The sequence below is a fragment of the Orcinus orca genome, chromosome 15, assembly GCF_937001465.1.
Source record: "Orcinus orca chromosome 15, mOrcOrc1.1, whole genome shotgun sequence".
NCBI lineage: Eukaryota > Metazoa > Chordata > Mammalia > Artiodactyla > Delphinidae > Orcinus > Orcinus orca.
In genome coordinates this window covers 80088120-80100454 of record NC_064573.1, presented here as the reverse complement: position 1 = coordinate 80100454, position 12335 = coordinate 80088120, and the positions used below count along the sequence as shown (strand labels likewise).

Sequence of the window (12335 nt, the reverse complement as noted above, 5' to 3'; positions counted from 1 at the left end):
AGCATCCAGAACTTAAATGGTATAGCAGATGGACACAAGATACAGACAGACCCTTTATGGAACACAAACATCTCAGCGTGGCTTTATTCAAGGCAAATTTAAACCTGGACAATTCTCTGAAGAACCCTCAAATGATACCCCAGAATTGACCAAGGACTCTACAGAACTGGGGCAAGATTCTTCTCCAGGTAAACAAGCCACGGAAAAGCCAGGGTCTATTTATTTGCTAAAAGATATTTACTGAGCTCCTCCTACGCACCACGTCTCCTGCTAAGTGTGAGCGGCACAGCAGAAAACAGCCAGACAGGGTCCCTGCTCTGTAAAGCTGACCACGTGGGGGCAGAGAACAGAGACTCCTGTGGACTTTCGCCCCTCCTTATTCCTGGGCTTTGGAACGTGATTTCCCCCTTCCCGTGCACACCCCCTCCCCTACACTGCCTTCTCGCCGGTTCCACTGTTCAGCTGGCTAACTCCTGTTCATCCTCCCTGAGAGGCTGCCTCTCAGACAGCCCTGGCTGGGTCAGGGCCCTATTCTCGAGTCACAATGCTGCAACGCTGCTCCTTTGTAACACTTGCAATGGCTGTAATTTCACATTTATTTGTGTGATTATTTGATTCTGCACCTTCCTCTCTGTACTGGGAAACCCACGAGGCCAGCGTCTGAAGGCCACAAGGCCTTTCTAGCTAAGACCCTGACAATGCAGTTTGCAAAGGGAGCAGCAACCTCTGACTGAAAAAAAAAAAAAAAGGTACAGGTTACACCTCAGTTCTTTGTCTGCACAATGCCACCCTACAAATAGGGCCTCTGTTGCACTGGGAAACAGGAGAACATACGTGTGTGTGCGCCTCATACTTAGTGACTACTGTTACTACTGGCCACCAAGCCATCAACAACATGATAAATCCAAAATGTCAGATTGCTGTAGCCCAGCACCCTTTGATAAGAAAGCCAAAGTAAAGAGTAGACATAGGCTTCCCTGGTGGCGCAGTGGTTGAGAGTCTGCCTGCCGATGCAGGGGACACGGGTTCGTGCCCCGGTCCGGGAAGATCCCACATGCCGCGGAGCGACTAGGCCCGTGAGCCACGGCCACTGAGCCTGCGCATTCGGAGCCTGTGCTCCGCAATGGGAGAGGCCGCAACAGTGAGAGGCCCGCGTACCGCAAAAAAAAAAAAAAAAAAAAAAGAGTAGACATAAAGTGCAGGTGATAAACAAGATTTTAGACCTGGATGTCATTTTAGCATGAGAGCCTCAAAGCTAAACTTCCCCCCACCGCCTCATTTTCTGGCTCTTCGAAGGAAAGAACAATTCATGCTGCTTTGGGACATTCCGTAAGCATTCAGAACTGGCACACTAAAAGGGACTTGGTCTAGGAATGCTGATCCTCACGTGAACTGAGGAAAGCAAAGAAGAAACACGGAAGGCCCTTCTATGTGACCTCTTCACCATCGTGGTACCCAGGTTTATAAAGTCAAATACTTGGAGTGATTCATTTTGGGGGGGCGGCTGTTCTTAATTCTGGGAAAGGGTAATAATGAGCTTTGACAGGGTAGAGGGGTAACCTCCTGCACTCACGTTGTGTCATCCCAGCGCTGCAGACACTGGCTGTGGAAGCTGTGGTTACATAAGGTGGTGAGAATGCCGTTCACGGACTCGTCCATGCGCTCCAGACACACTGTGCACTTGGGGAGCTCCGTTAGGTCCATCACAGGGAGGCTGGCCCCCTACAGGGAAACACCTCGTATAAGCCTCACTTGTCATCCACGGGTTCTAATTTTTTTTTTTCTTTTAAAGCAACAGTTTTCCTGTTACTTTTTGACTCCTCGCAGGATGTTCTCAGTATCATTGATTTGTGAAAATAAATTGGTAAGATTTTCATCCATGCAACAAATATTAATTAAGCACCTCCTACAGTCCCAGCACTGTGCTAGGCACTATGGATACAGTGGCGAACAAAGCAGACAAGGATGCCTGCCCTCACAGAGCTGACATTCTAGGAAGGGAGACTGCTGCCAGAATCTTCTGTTACCAGACTCCTTGCTCTAACTCTGAATGGCCATGACTATACTAGAACACAAAGGAATAAAAGCAGGAGAACAGGAGTGTATCTGAATGATTTTTCCAAAGAGTAAATTAAAACTTGACACTTTCCACTAAGTGATAACAGTATCAACAACAGTGATTTTATTTATTTATTCATTTAGCACATACTTATTAATTCTCTGCTATGTGTGCCAGACACTGTTCTAGGTGTGGGGCAATGGTGAGCAAAATCAGATTCTGTAAGTCCCAGAAAACAAAGTCTGTCCCTGTCCTCACACAGCTTAGACTCTAGTAGAGAGACATACGAAATTCAAAATTTTAAAAAGTATAATTACCTATGGTTATAAATGCTATGAAAGAACAGGGTGTGAAATAGGGGGCATAACAATCTAGGTGGTCAAGAAAGGCACCTCTAACACAGCGGTGTCTGACCCAAGCCCTGCCAACTGTGGGACTATTGAGGCAAAGGTAAGGCGTACAAATGAGGACACACTGAGAAAAGTCACATTAATCTATGGTCCCTGAAGAGAAGATATTTACAGGACATCTCTCAAGAAGCCGTGTTCATTTAGAGAAAGGAATTTCTAAAACTGAGGCCTAGCCCAGCAACTGGCAAAAGGGAAGACTGATTTTATCCTTTGCCAATTTTTATTTTACCTAATCTAATGACAGAACAATCTAATCAGAACTTATTCCTATCAAGCTGAATTCAAGGTAAAAAGACCTTTAGGGCTACTTTAAAAGAAAGGAAATATTAAAAGCATAACTGAGCTAGATCTACTACTTTATAAAATGATTCAAACAGCACGTATTATAGGAAAGCTTCCCATGGAGGGTGGGAGATCAGGGGAATCATAAATTGCTATCAAAACAGAATCAAAAATCAGGACGAGGATTAAGGGTTAACATTTCAAACAAAAACATTTCTTTTAGGCTCTAGGCAACGTTTCATCCATCTGGAATAGATACATACTCATTTTCAACAACACAGATAATACCCTTTTTTTAAAAAAATACTTTGGACAATTTTTAAAACTTGAGATAAAATTCACATATGTAAAATTTGCCATTTTAAAGTGGTTTTTAGTATATTCACAAGGCTGTGCACCCATCACACCACCACCTAATTCTAGAACATTTCTATCACCCCCAAAAGAAACTTTGTTCTTGTTAGCAGTCACTCCTCACTTCTCTCTCCCCCAGCCTCTGGCAACTAATCTGTCTCTCCCAGCCTCTGGCAACTAATCTGGCCTATTCTGGACATTTCCGCAGATATCTTAACTTTCAACTTTATACCATTCTGATATGTTTATATCAAACATAAGAATTATTCACACTTACATCTTCAGATTTCAGTACTTCAGCCCTCTCCACATAGACCAGCTGGCAAACATCATCTTCTATTGAGTTGAACTGGCGGCCATTGCATGCCATGTAAAAACTATCTGCATCGGCCTAGGTGAACCAGTGGGGAAAAGGAAAAAGTTAAGAGAGAGATCCTGAAAACGTGCTTTCTATTCAAGATGCATGGCTTCAATTATTTTGTTCTTCAGCTTTTAAAAGTTATACTTAGGAGAGAAAGCAACTGCCAAAAGTAACATCTATGGCAGCAGGTTCACAAGCTAACTGAACCCTGCAGGTCAATATCCTACATCTCTACAATTTTTCCTGATACGTGATAGTCTTACTGGAACTAGCAGAAGCTACTGAAGTGCAATAAACTGACAGCTACTACAATTTTAATACATATTCAGCCAACAATGGTCAACGTTTCCCGTGATATCATTTTTTTTCTTTCTTCTTTTTTTTTTTGCCTCTAGTCAGCACTTTCACAGCCACTGAAGTCAAGCCTATTTGGAACCAAATCATAAGCAATGATTGTTACAGAAGAGCTTTTTTCTTTTCCCCAGCCACACCACATGGCCTGCGGGACCTTAGTTCCCCACCCAGGGATTGAACCCGGGCCCCTGGCAGTGAAAGCGCTGAGTCTTAACCACTGGACTGCCAGGGAATTCCCTACAGAAGAGCTTTTTAAAACAAATGTCAGCATCTATGTGAGGAAAAATAGAGGACCAGTGGAACTGGTATGGAGTGAAAAGCCAATTCCTTCTTTTCAATAAACCCAATAATAATTAATAATAATAATACACGATAGATAAGAATCCTATCAGGAGGTTTTAAGCAACTAGTGTGTAACACCAAAAGCAAAACTTCTGGCCAAGGTCAAGAGGTCCAAGATGAACCAGCCTTTAAAATACTAACAACTTGTTCCCTTGGAGTGTAAGACAGATAAAATCAGGGGAAACAGGCCCCTGTAGGTAAAGCTGCAAAGGCACATGTGCATTTGTGAATATGGACACAAGTAAATCAAATCTTCCAGTCTAGCCTTAGTAGAAAGTAACAAAGAGACAATTCCAGCTTTTAAAACTCATTAAGTTTTAGAGGCAGCTGAGAGGCCACGGCTTATCTGGGTTTCACTCTCACACAGGCATTAGCCCAAAGATAGGAAGTTGTGTGCTTTGGCCTCACCAGTGTAGACAAGCTGCCTGAAGAGAGGAAGGGTGTTCTGCGAAAGGAAATGCCGCACTATCAACCTCAAGGACGAGATTCAAGCTGTACCAGGCAAAACCAGTCCTGGCTGTCTACCCTCATAGGGTCTGAACCTTACAGCCACTTTTAAGCTTTTCAGCAGCTTTTCACTGCACTCTGATGATGTAATTCAAGTGTGGCTTCTTAATTACCTATGCTTTCTTAATCTGACCAAGCAAGCTAAGCCACTAAGGAAGGATGACCAATTCTGAACACAGATTTTGCAGGGACTTTTTTGGGGGTGGGGTGGGGAGGCTTTCCTTCAGGAAACAACCTGTGTATTTGAACTTCAAAATGTTAAAAGCCAGTTCTTGGACAATAAGTCTCTTTAACGCTAAGAAGTAGCAGCCCCAAATGGCTTCTCCCATTTTTCAAGAGCAGTAGATGTGTCTTGAAAGGCTTTTGGATGAGTAAGCAGCACAGTGAGCAACTGGACTCACGCACCGAGGGAAATGAGGGCCACGGCTGGCTCTTCAGGGCCCCCGGCACCACCAGGAACTGCTGCAGATGTGGCTGCTGAGAACAGCAGACCCAGCCAAAGACCTCCAGCTCTGTAGATGCTCCCTAAGTGCCCAAGCCTCCTCAGAGGAAGGGACAAGGTTTGTGATACTGGGGATGTGACAAAATCTACTCAACATGAGATAAGTTATTTCTTTCTTGGGGGAATTATCTATACCAAAGAAGTATACTTTTTGAACACATTGTTATCTTCTTTAAAATCTTGGTATTGGAAATGTCGCTTCACTGGCTGGAATATTTACTGAGTACCAAGCACATGCTGGGCACTGTGCTATGCAAAGGACAAGAGCAGGGAACAAAATCCATGTGGTTCCTGCTTCAACTCAGCACTGAAATACACAAAAGCCTGAAGCTAACTGCCAAAAAAAACCACAGAAGAAACAACTCTTGTTTAAAATGCCTGCCTGCACTGTATAGAGCCCCAAATTTATTTATTTATTTATTTATTTATAAATTTATTTATTTATTTTTGGCTGTGTTGGGTCTTCGTTGCCGAGCACAGGCTTTCTCTAATTGTGGCGAGCGGGGGCTGCTCTTTGTTGCGGTGCACGGGCTTCTCATTGCGGTGGCTTCTCTTGTTGCGGAGCATAGGCTCTAGGTGTGCGGGCTTCAGTAGTTGTGGTGCCGGGCTTAGTTGCTCCACAGCATGTAGGATCTTCTCGGACCAGGGTTTGAACCCGTGTCCCCTGCACTGGCAGGCAGATTCTTAACCACCGCACCAGCAGGGAAGCCCTAGAGCCCCAAATTTCAAGAAACCCAGCTTTTGGTTTTTTTCTAGTCCTTTGATTTTACTGTTCTTTTCTCACCATAAACTCAGAAAAAGAAAAACCTATTATGATCAAGGTTCCTTTACTGTCACAGTGATCACATTTTTACTTCTGAGAACACATTTTTACTTTTCAAAAGAGCTATCTCCTGGGCTGGCCCAAGCATATTAAGTGAAAATGAGTCAACATACTCCATTGAGAGGTTATCTGTTCTTTTTTGTCCCAAGGAACTACAAAACTGAATCCCCTTCTATTTCCCTGTATCCTGAACTACAAATTCCTTACCCAAAGACTAAATTTCCTAAGGGGCACAGTACAACTCTGTAGGCACATCTAACACCTCCAGCAATAAAGAAAGATGAGGCCAACAGAAATTCAAGAAATGATAAAAGACATAGAGAAGGCCTATTAGTTCTTAATAAAATTCTATGATGAGAAAAAGAAAGAAGTAAGAATATAGTTACGTGCCCAGGCCATGGAGTCAGGGTGCCTGTGTTTGAATCATAACTTGGACACTTACTAGCTATGTAGCCTTGAGCAAGTGTCTCACCCATGTCTGTTTCCTCAATTATAAAATATGAAAATAATGACACCTACCTTATGGCATAACTGAGAGGACTCGAGGAGCTAATGCATGAAAAGCAATTAGCACAGGCTTGACATCTAGTAAGTTACTCAGGAGTTGGTGATATTGAGTCTATTCTCATTAGGGCCCAATATTAATTTAACAACTTCAAGTCTTATACCAGGAGGGTAATTTTAGGCCTTAGAAAATCCCTGATAGGATGAGCCTTAGACCCTAAAATCTAGCATTACAGATAAACAATACAACTCACGATAACAAGGTCAAGGGTTCTATCCTCACAGAGCACTCAGAAAGCTGTATCACAGTCTCAGAAAACATGTGTCAACTGAAGCAACCTGCACTTGGTCCAAAGACAGAGGTGGAGAGACAATGCAGAAGTACAAAGAAAATCCATTAACAGTAGCAGAAAATTTCCACAGCACTAACTGCAGACTGTGAAGGGCAGCATGTGCTACAGGGAAGTTTGTGGGTTTATTAGACAAGTTAGTGCTGTGGGCTTAATACACTTCAGACTAAATAAAAAGTCTAATATGTTCTTAAACATTTTTCCCCAGTCTCTTTCTGTGACTTTCCCTGTGTTACTTATCACCCTTGCTTGTTCGATAGAAGCTATAAGTAAAATACTGCCATTACACAATTTTTTTGGCAAACAGTGAATATCTTCCCTTCCCCACACTTTCATCCCACTCCTGCTGGAAGAGGACTACACCCTAGGGATTAAAAGTGAGGGCTCAAATCCCAGCTCAGTCACTTATTTCTAGCTGTATAACCCTGGCCAAATCACTAACCTCTCTCCGTAGTCAGTTTCCTCACTTGTAAAACTAGGATAACAACAGCAGGGCTGTAGTGAGGATTACATCAGCTAGTGCACATCAAGCACTTAGCAGAGTGAATGGTACAGAATAAGCAGTCAATAAAGGTTGCATGTTATCATCAATACCCTTATTATTAGATTCAAAAAGATTTAAAATACCACTTGCCCATTATTTGGAAAGTTCTTCAGCAACCTTGGAAGGTCTTCTGACAGTCAGTGAAAACAGCTGTGAGGTGCTTTTCAGTTCTCAATGTCAACTTGTGAACTCTAAGCTTACAGAACCGTTGAAACACGTTTTAAATGTCTCTCTCAAATGTGTGGTGCTTTGTAAAGGTTAAAGATAACAACTGTGTACCCTCTTGTACGTGGAATTCCACACTAAGCGTTCTTTCTCGGTGGCCTGCTGAACAGGTACAAATATAATCCAACTCATTTCTCTCTTTTTTGTGTGTGTGTCCATGTGGCATGCGGGATCTTAGTTCCCCAACCAGGGATTGAACCTGCACCCCCTGTAGTGGAAGTGCGGAGGCTTAACTACTGGACCGTCAGGGAAGCCCCGAACTCTTATTTCTCTTAATTCTGTTCCCACGGCCAATGAATGGCTGCTACTGCTGTCAACTCTGCGTTTTTGAAATGAGGAGATGACAAGTGGGCCTTGTGTCATGGGCTTCCTATTACCCACAAATCTTGGTGATTGGTCAGAGGCAATGGCAAGTGACCCTACAGGCACACTCATTTCTTTGCCAATCTGCAAGTTGGAACTGTCTATCTGGGGCAAATTCAGGAAGACTGTTTATCAATGAGGTGAGAAAGAAGTAACTTGGACAGAGCTGCATTTCAAAACCTAATGAGGGCTTCCCTGGTGGCGCAGTGGTTGAGAGTCCGCCTGCCGATGCAGAGGACACGGGTTCGTGCCCCCGTTTGGGAAGATCCCACATGCCGCGGAGCGGCTGGGCCTGTGAGCCACATTTACTGAGCCTGCGTGTCTGGAGCCTGTACTCCGCAACGAGAGAGGCCGCGATAGTGAGAGGCCCGCGCACTGCGATGAAGAGTGGCCCCCGCTTGCCACAACTAGAGAAAGCCCTCGCACAGAAACAAAGACCCAACACAGCCATAAATAAACAAATAAAGCAAACTGTCAACAAGTAAAAATAAACACTATTATAAAAAAAATAAAACCAAATTGAATGAAACCTATGGATAAGGTAGCCAGCCCTTTAACAACCTGGATAACACCTAAAGCTTACCTCATTTTTATATTCACATAGAAACATGAATACTCCTAAGAATAAAAACCAAGAGAATATCTTTCTAACATCTTTAGAACTGAGGTGCATGCAAAATGATGCTTAATGCAACAAGTGAAACGGACTGGATGGCAAAACCTTCCTAAGTCAAAAACTCTGTTATAACGTGCAAATACTTTAAAAGCTGAAAATATCACCATTCTTTCAGTGTTTGTCTCTCTATCGCAGTGATTTCCAATTAGAACTCTAAAGCATCTTTTGCGACTTCCCTGGTGGTGCAGTGGTTAAGAATCCACCTGCCAATGCAGCGGACACAGATTCAAGCCCTGGTCCAGGAAGATCCCACATGCCGAGGAGCAACTAAGCCCACGAGCCACAACTACTGAGCCTGCACTCTAGAGCCCGTGAGCCACAACTACTGAGCCCATGTGCCACAACTAATGAAGCCTGCGCACCTAGAGCCCGTGCTCCGCAACAAGAGAAGCCACTGCAACGAGAAGTCTGCGCACCACAAAGGAGAGTAGCCCCAGTTTGCTGCAACTAGAGAAAGCACGTGTGCAGCTACGAAGACCTTACACCTTACACACCAAAAATAAATAAATAGATAAAATACATTTAAAAAAAAAGATCTCTAAAGCATCTTTAACGATGCAAGGAGTGTCACAAAATCCCTCCTGTCACCAAAATTTTTTTTTAATTGATTTTATTTTCTAAAATGTTCCAAAGAATATCTACTAAAAAGAGGATGATACAAGCAGGGGCACAGTTTTATAAAGGCAAATAATAATACAGGATTAACTTCAGAAAGTTTGGGAACTCTTGTTCTACTGGAATGGTTACTACTGGATAAACAAACACACACAACCCTAGATTTCATACTCAATCCGGTTTATAAAAAATAGCAGGTATGAATTAGAACAGCATGTCTGCTGATGAATTTAGAAATATTTCTAGAATTACAACAATACTCTAGAACATATCAAGACTCTGAAGTGCAAAATGCAGTAAATCACACACGGCTAGTATCAAACAGTTTCAAAAACACAGTTTCTGTGGCAAAGAGACTTTTAATATCTTAACTTTTACCTGTGCACTAAACTTTATCAGCACCATATACTGATTTGGAGTAGAGTCTCTGATGATTTTCATTTGTTCAATTACTTCATTAAATGGGGCGACAAACTTCATAAGGTCATGACTGGTCATTGTAGCAGGGACTGTGAGAATACACAGCATGGCACTGCGCCTCACATCTTCTTTTAAGGAGGTCATCTTACTAATAAGACAATAATTAGACAGTCTTGAATAGATGAGGTATAGTTAGTGCAAACAACACTAAGTACACAACTTTTATGTCCAAGAAAAAAAGTGTAATGCTTTATAAATCAAGTTAAACAGCTTGTTATTTTACCTGAAAATACACACTACATGGGTAAATGCAGAATCCCTTACACATACCTGCAGTGGAGTTTAAGGTAAGCTTTGAAATGTTCTACATTATACCCAGCACTGATATTTTTAATCTTCAGTTAAAGGCTTGTTATGGTTATAAATCTCCATCAGGCAAATCTGCAGTTTGTGTTTTGCTCTCATTAGTTTTCTAGTAAGAACTATCCTTAGATAATGTAGAAGCACAACTCAAACTACGGTCTTCTCTCAAAGGGTCTCAAAGAGAGAAGAGCTCAAAATATAGGAAGGAAAATTCTGAACCATAAGAATGTGAGAAGATTACAGAAAGTGTTGCTGGGTTGGAATAGCTGGAATAGATGGGAAAGAAAAACCTCCCACAATGCAATTTGCTTTTGAAATGCTGCAAACTCACTTCAATAGCTGTGATCTAAAATGGCTCCCCGAGTATTCTGCTTCCCAGTGGGAACCTAGCAGACAAGTTAGGACAAGGACAGCCTTTAAAGAGATCAGCTACCAATTATCCAAGGAGCTGGTGGCCCAGCTTGTAGACTAGCAAAACCCTTCCTTTCCTTTGGCCTCCAGCAAGCCTTGTTTGGACCACAGAAAGGGGTAAAATGACGTGATGAAATTGCAACCCATTAGGTGACTTCTTAGCAGCTTCTTTAGTAAAGACTTGGTGGGAACATGAGTCTACAATGATGTTATGGATCATTCAGAATTTTTCTTTTCTTTTCTTTTTTATCTTCCTTCCTTTCAATTTTCCAATCACCTGCATGCCTACCTTCTCAGGGAATATTTTCCTAGGTATTTTCTCAAGTGAATCTACACAATTCTTTCCTAAGAAGCTTTGACCCAATGTACGAGATTTAACCATATATAAAACATCTAAGAATTCTTTAACACACAGTATATGAAAGTACTATCCCTTTGAAGCTTAAAATACCCACTTCCCTTCAGGGCAAGAGATTTTTCTCTGCCCTGTGGCAAAAAAACAGACAAACTCAAAAGAGAAAAGGATTTTCTTACTTTGTCTTGTATAGATGCATAATACCGTGAACTATTTCAACGGAGGGGTTTCCACTGAAGAATGAAATCTGGTCTGGAAGCTGTTTGGATGGAGAATCAGGAGCAGTGTTTACGCCTTCTTTACTTTGATCTTTACTTCTCTGTGCAGTGGGGGATGCTTCTGAAGACTTCCTGTCTTCCATTGTAGCTTTCAGCTCATCTTTCACAAACCAAAAATTGGATTATAAACTGATAGGAAATATGCTGAAGGACTCTAATCAGATGAAAACTTTGAGTAGAAGAATAAACTTTGGAAGAGAAATTGTAATGTACTGCACTAAGAACTACATTCACAGAACAGCAGAACTGTGGCGGCAACTCAGCTAGGAAGTGCTCTTCACCCGCCCCCCGCCCCAAATGTCATTAACACCCTCAGAGACTCAACAGTAGCCTTTACATTTAGAAGTACCATAATAAGGCAGGTGTCTTCCATCGTGCACTCCTAAGTGGGATAAATATTCAGGGCTGTGAAGTTCAAAAACCAAACCTACCAGTTCTCCACTCTGGAGATGCAATACACTTCCATTCCCCTGGATGGAATGAGCTGGCAGAGCAGGGAGAGTCACAACACGTTTACCTGATTTCAACATGATCTGCCCCTGACCTATGTGGTAAGTAGCTCTCCTCACTGAGCAGAGCTGTCAACCTAGCTTGTTATGATTGATTTAGGAGAAATATTTAGAGAAGCTGAAATGCGGCCTAATGACCTCATGTAAGGCACAAAGGCAGTAAAAGATAAAAGTAGGTTTCATTGAACACTGCGTATAAAACAGGCAACCGTGGGTTTAGGTTACAAAAGATAGTCTTCTCGGGTTTTAGGAAGCATACCTGGGTTGGCCTTCATGGTCTCAATGATCATATCTGTCATTTCTCGATGGCCAAGATGCTGATGTATGATCGCTGCTTTCTCCCCTGGTGATTTCCCTTCTAAACAGGCTACAGCTGAAGCTAGTGTCTTCTTTTTGATCTCCTCATCAGACATTTCCCCGACTAAAGAACACATGAATGATTAATACCTGATAATGAAACAAGCTCCTTTCTACTCTCAATGTATCCATCCATAGGTTTTCCTTTTCTCTCTGCTACCCTCCCCCAAGACTGTAAGATGCCTTTGCAGTGGCCATCTCACTCACCTCCGGGGCTCCTGCAGTGCCTGACAGTCAATTAATGCCCGGTGCAATAAACGCAGCAATGCAGGACTGCTCTAGTGAAAACCATGCGCTTTAAAGCAAATGAACGAGATAAAAGCTTTGAGAATGATTATGCTCAGATGAACCAACTTTTTAGTAACACTCGT

At 42.4% G+C, this 12335-nt stretch overlaps 1 protein-coding gene across 2 annotated transcripts in view; it reads right to left on the bottom strand.

Moving 5' to 3' along the window:
- Positions 1-12335, bottom strand: part of BRAP (BRCA1 associated protein) — a 37625-nt gene that overhangs the window by 23333 nt on the left and 1957 nt on the right. For both annotated transcript variants that reach the window (XM_012535522.3, XM_033399976.2), the window contains exons 2-6: positions 11867-12028; positions 11000-11198; positions 9650-9839; positions 3383-3496; positions 1574-1722 (exon numbers count right to left, since the gene is read on the bottom strand). In XM_012535522.3, coding sequence (XP_012390976.2) covers positions 1574-1722; positions 3383-3496; positions 9650-9839; positions 11000-11198; positions 11867-12028 — 814 coding nt within the window. The remainder of the gene's footprint in view (positions 1-1573; positions 1723-3382; positions 3497-9649; positions 9840-10999; positions 11199-11866; positions 12029-12335) is intronic.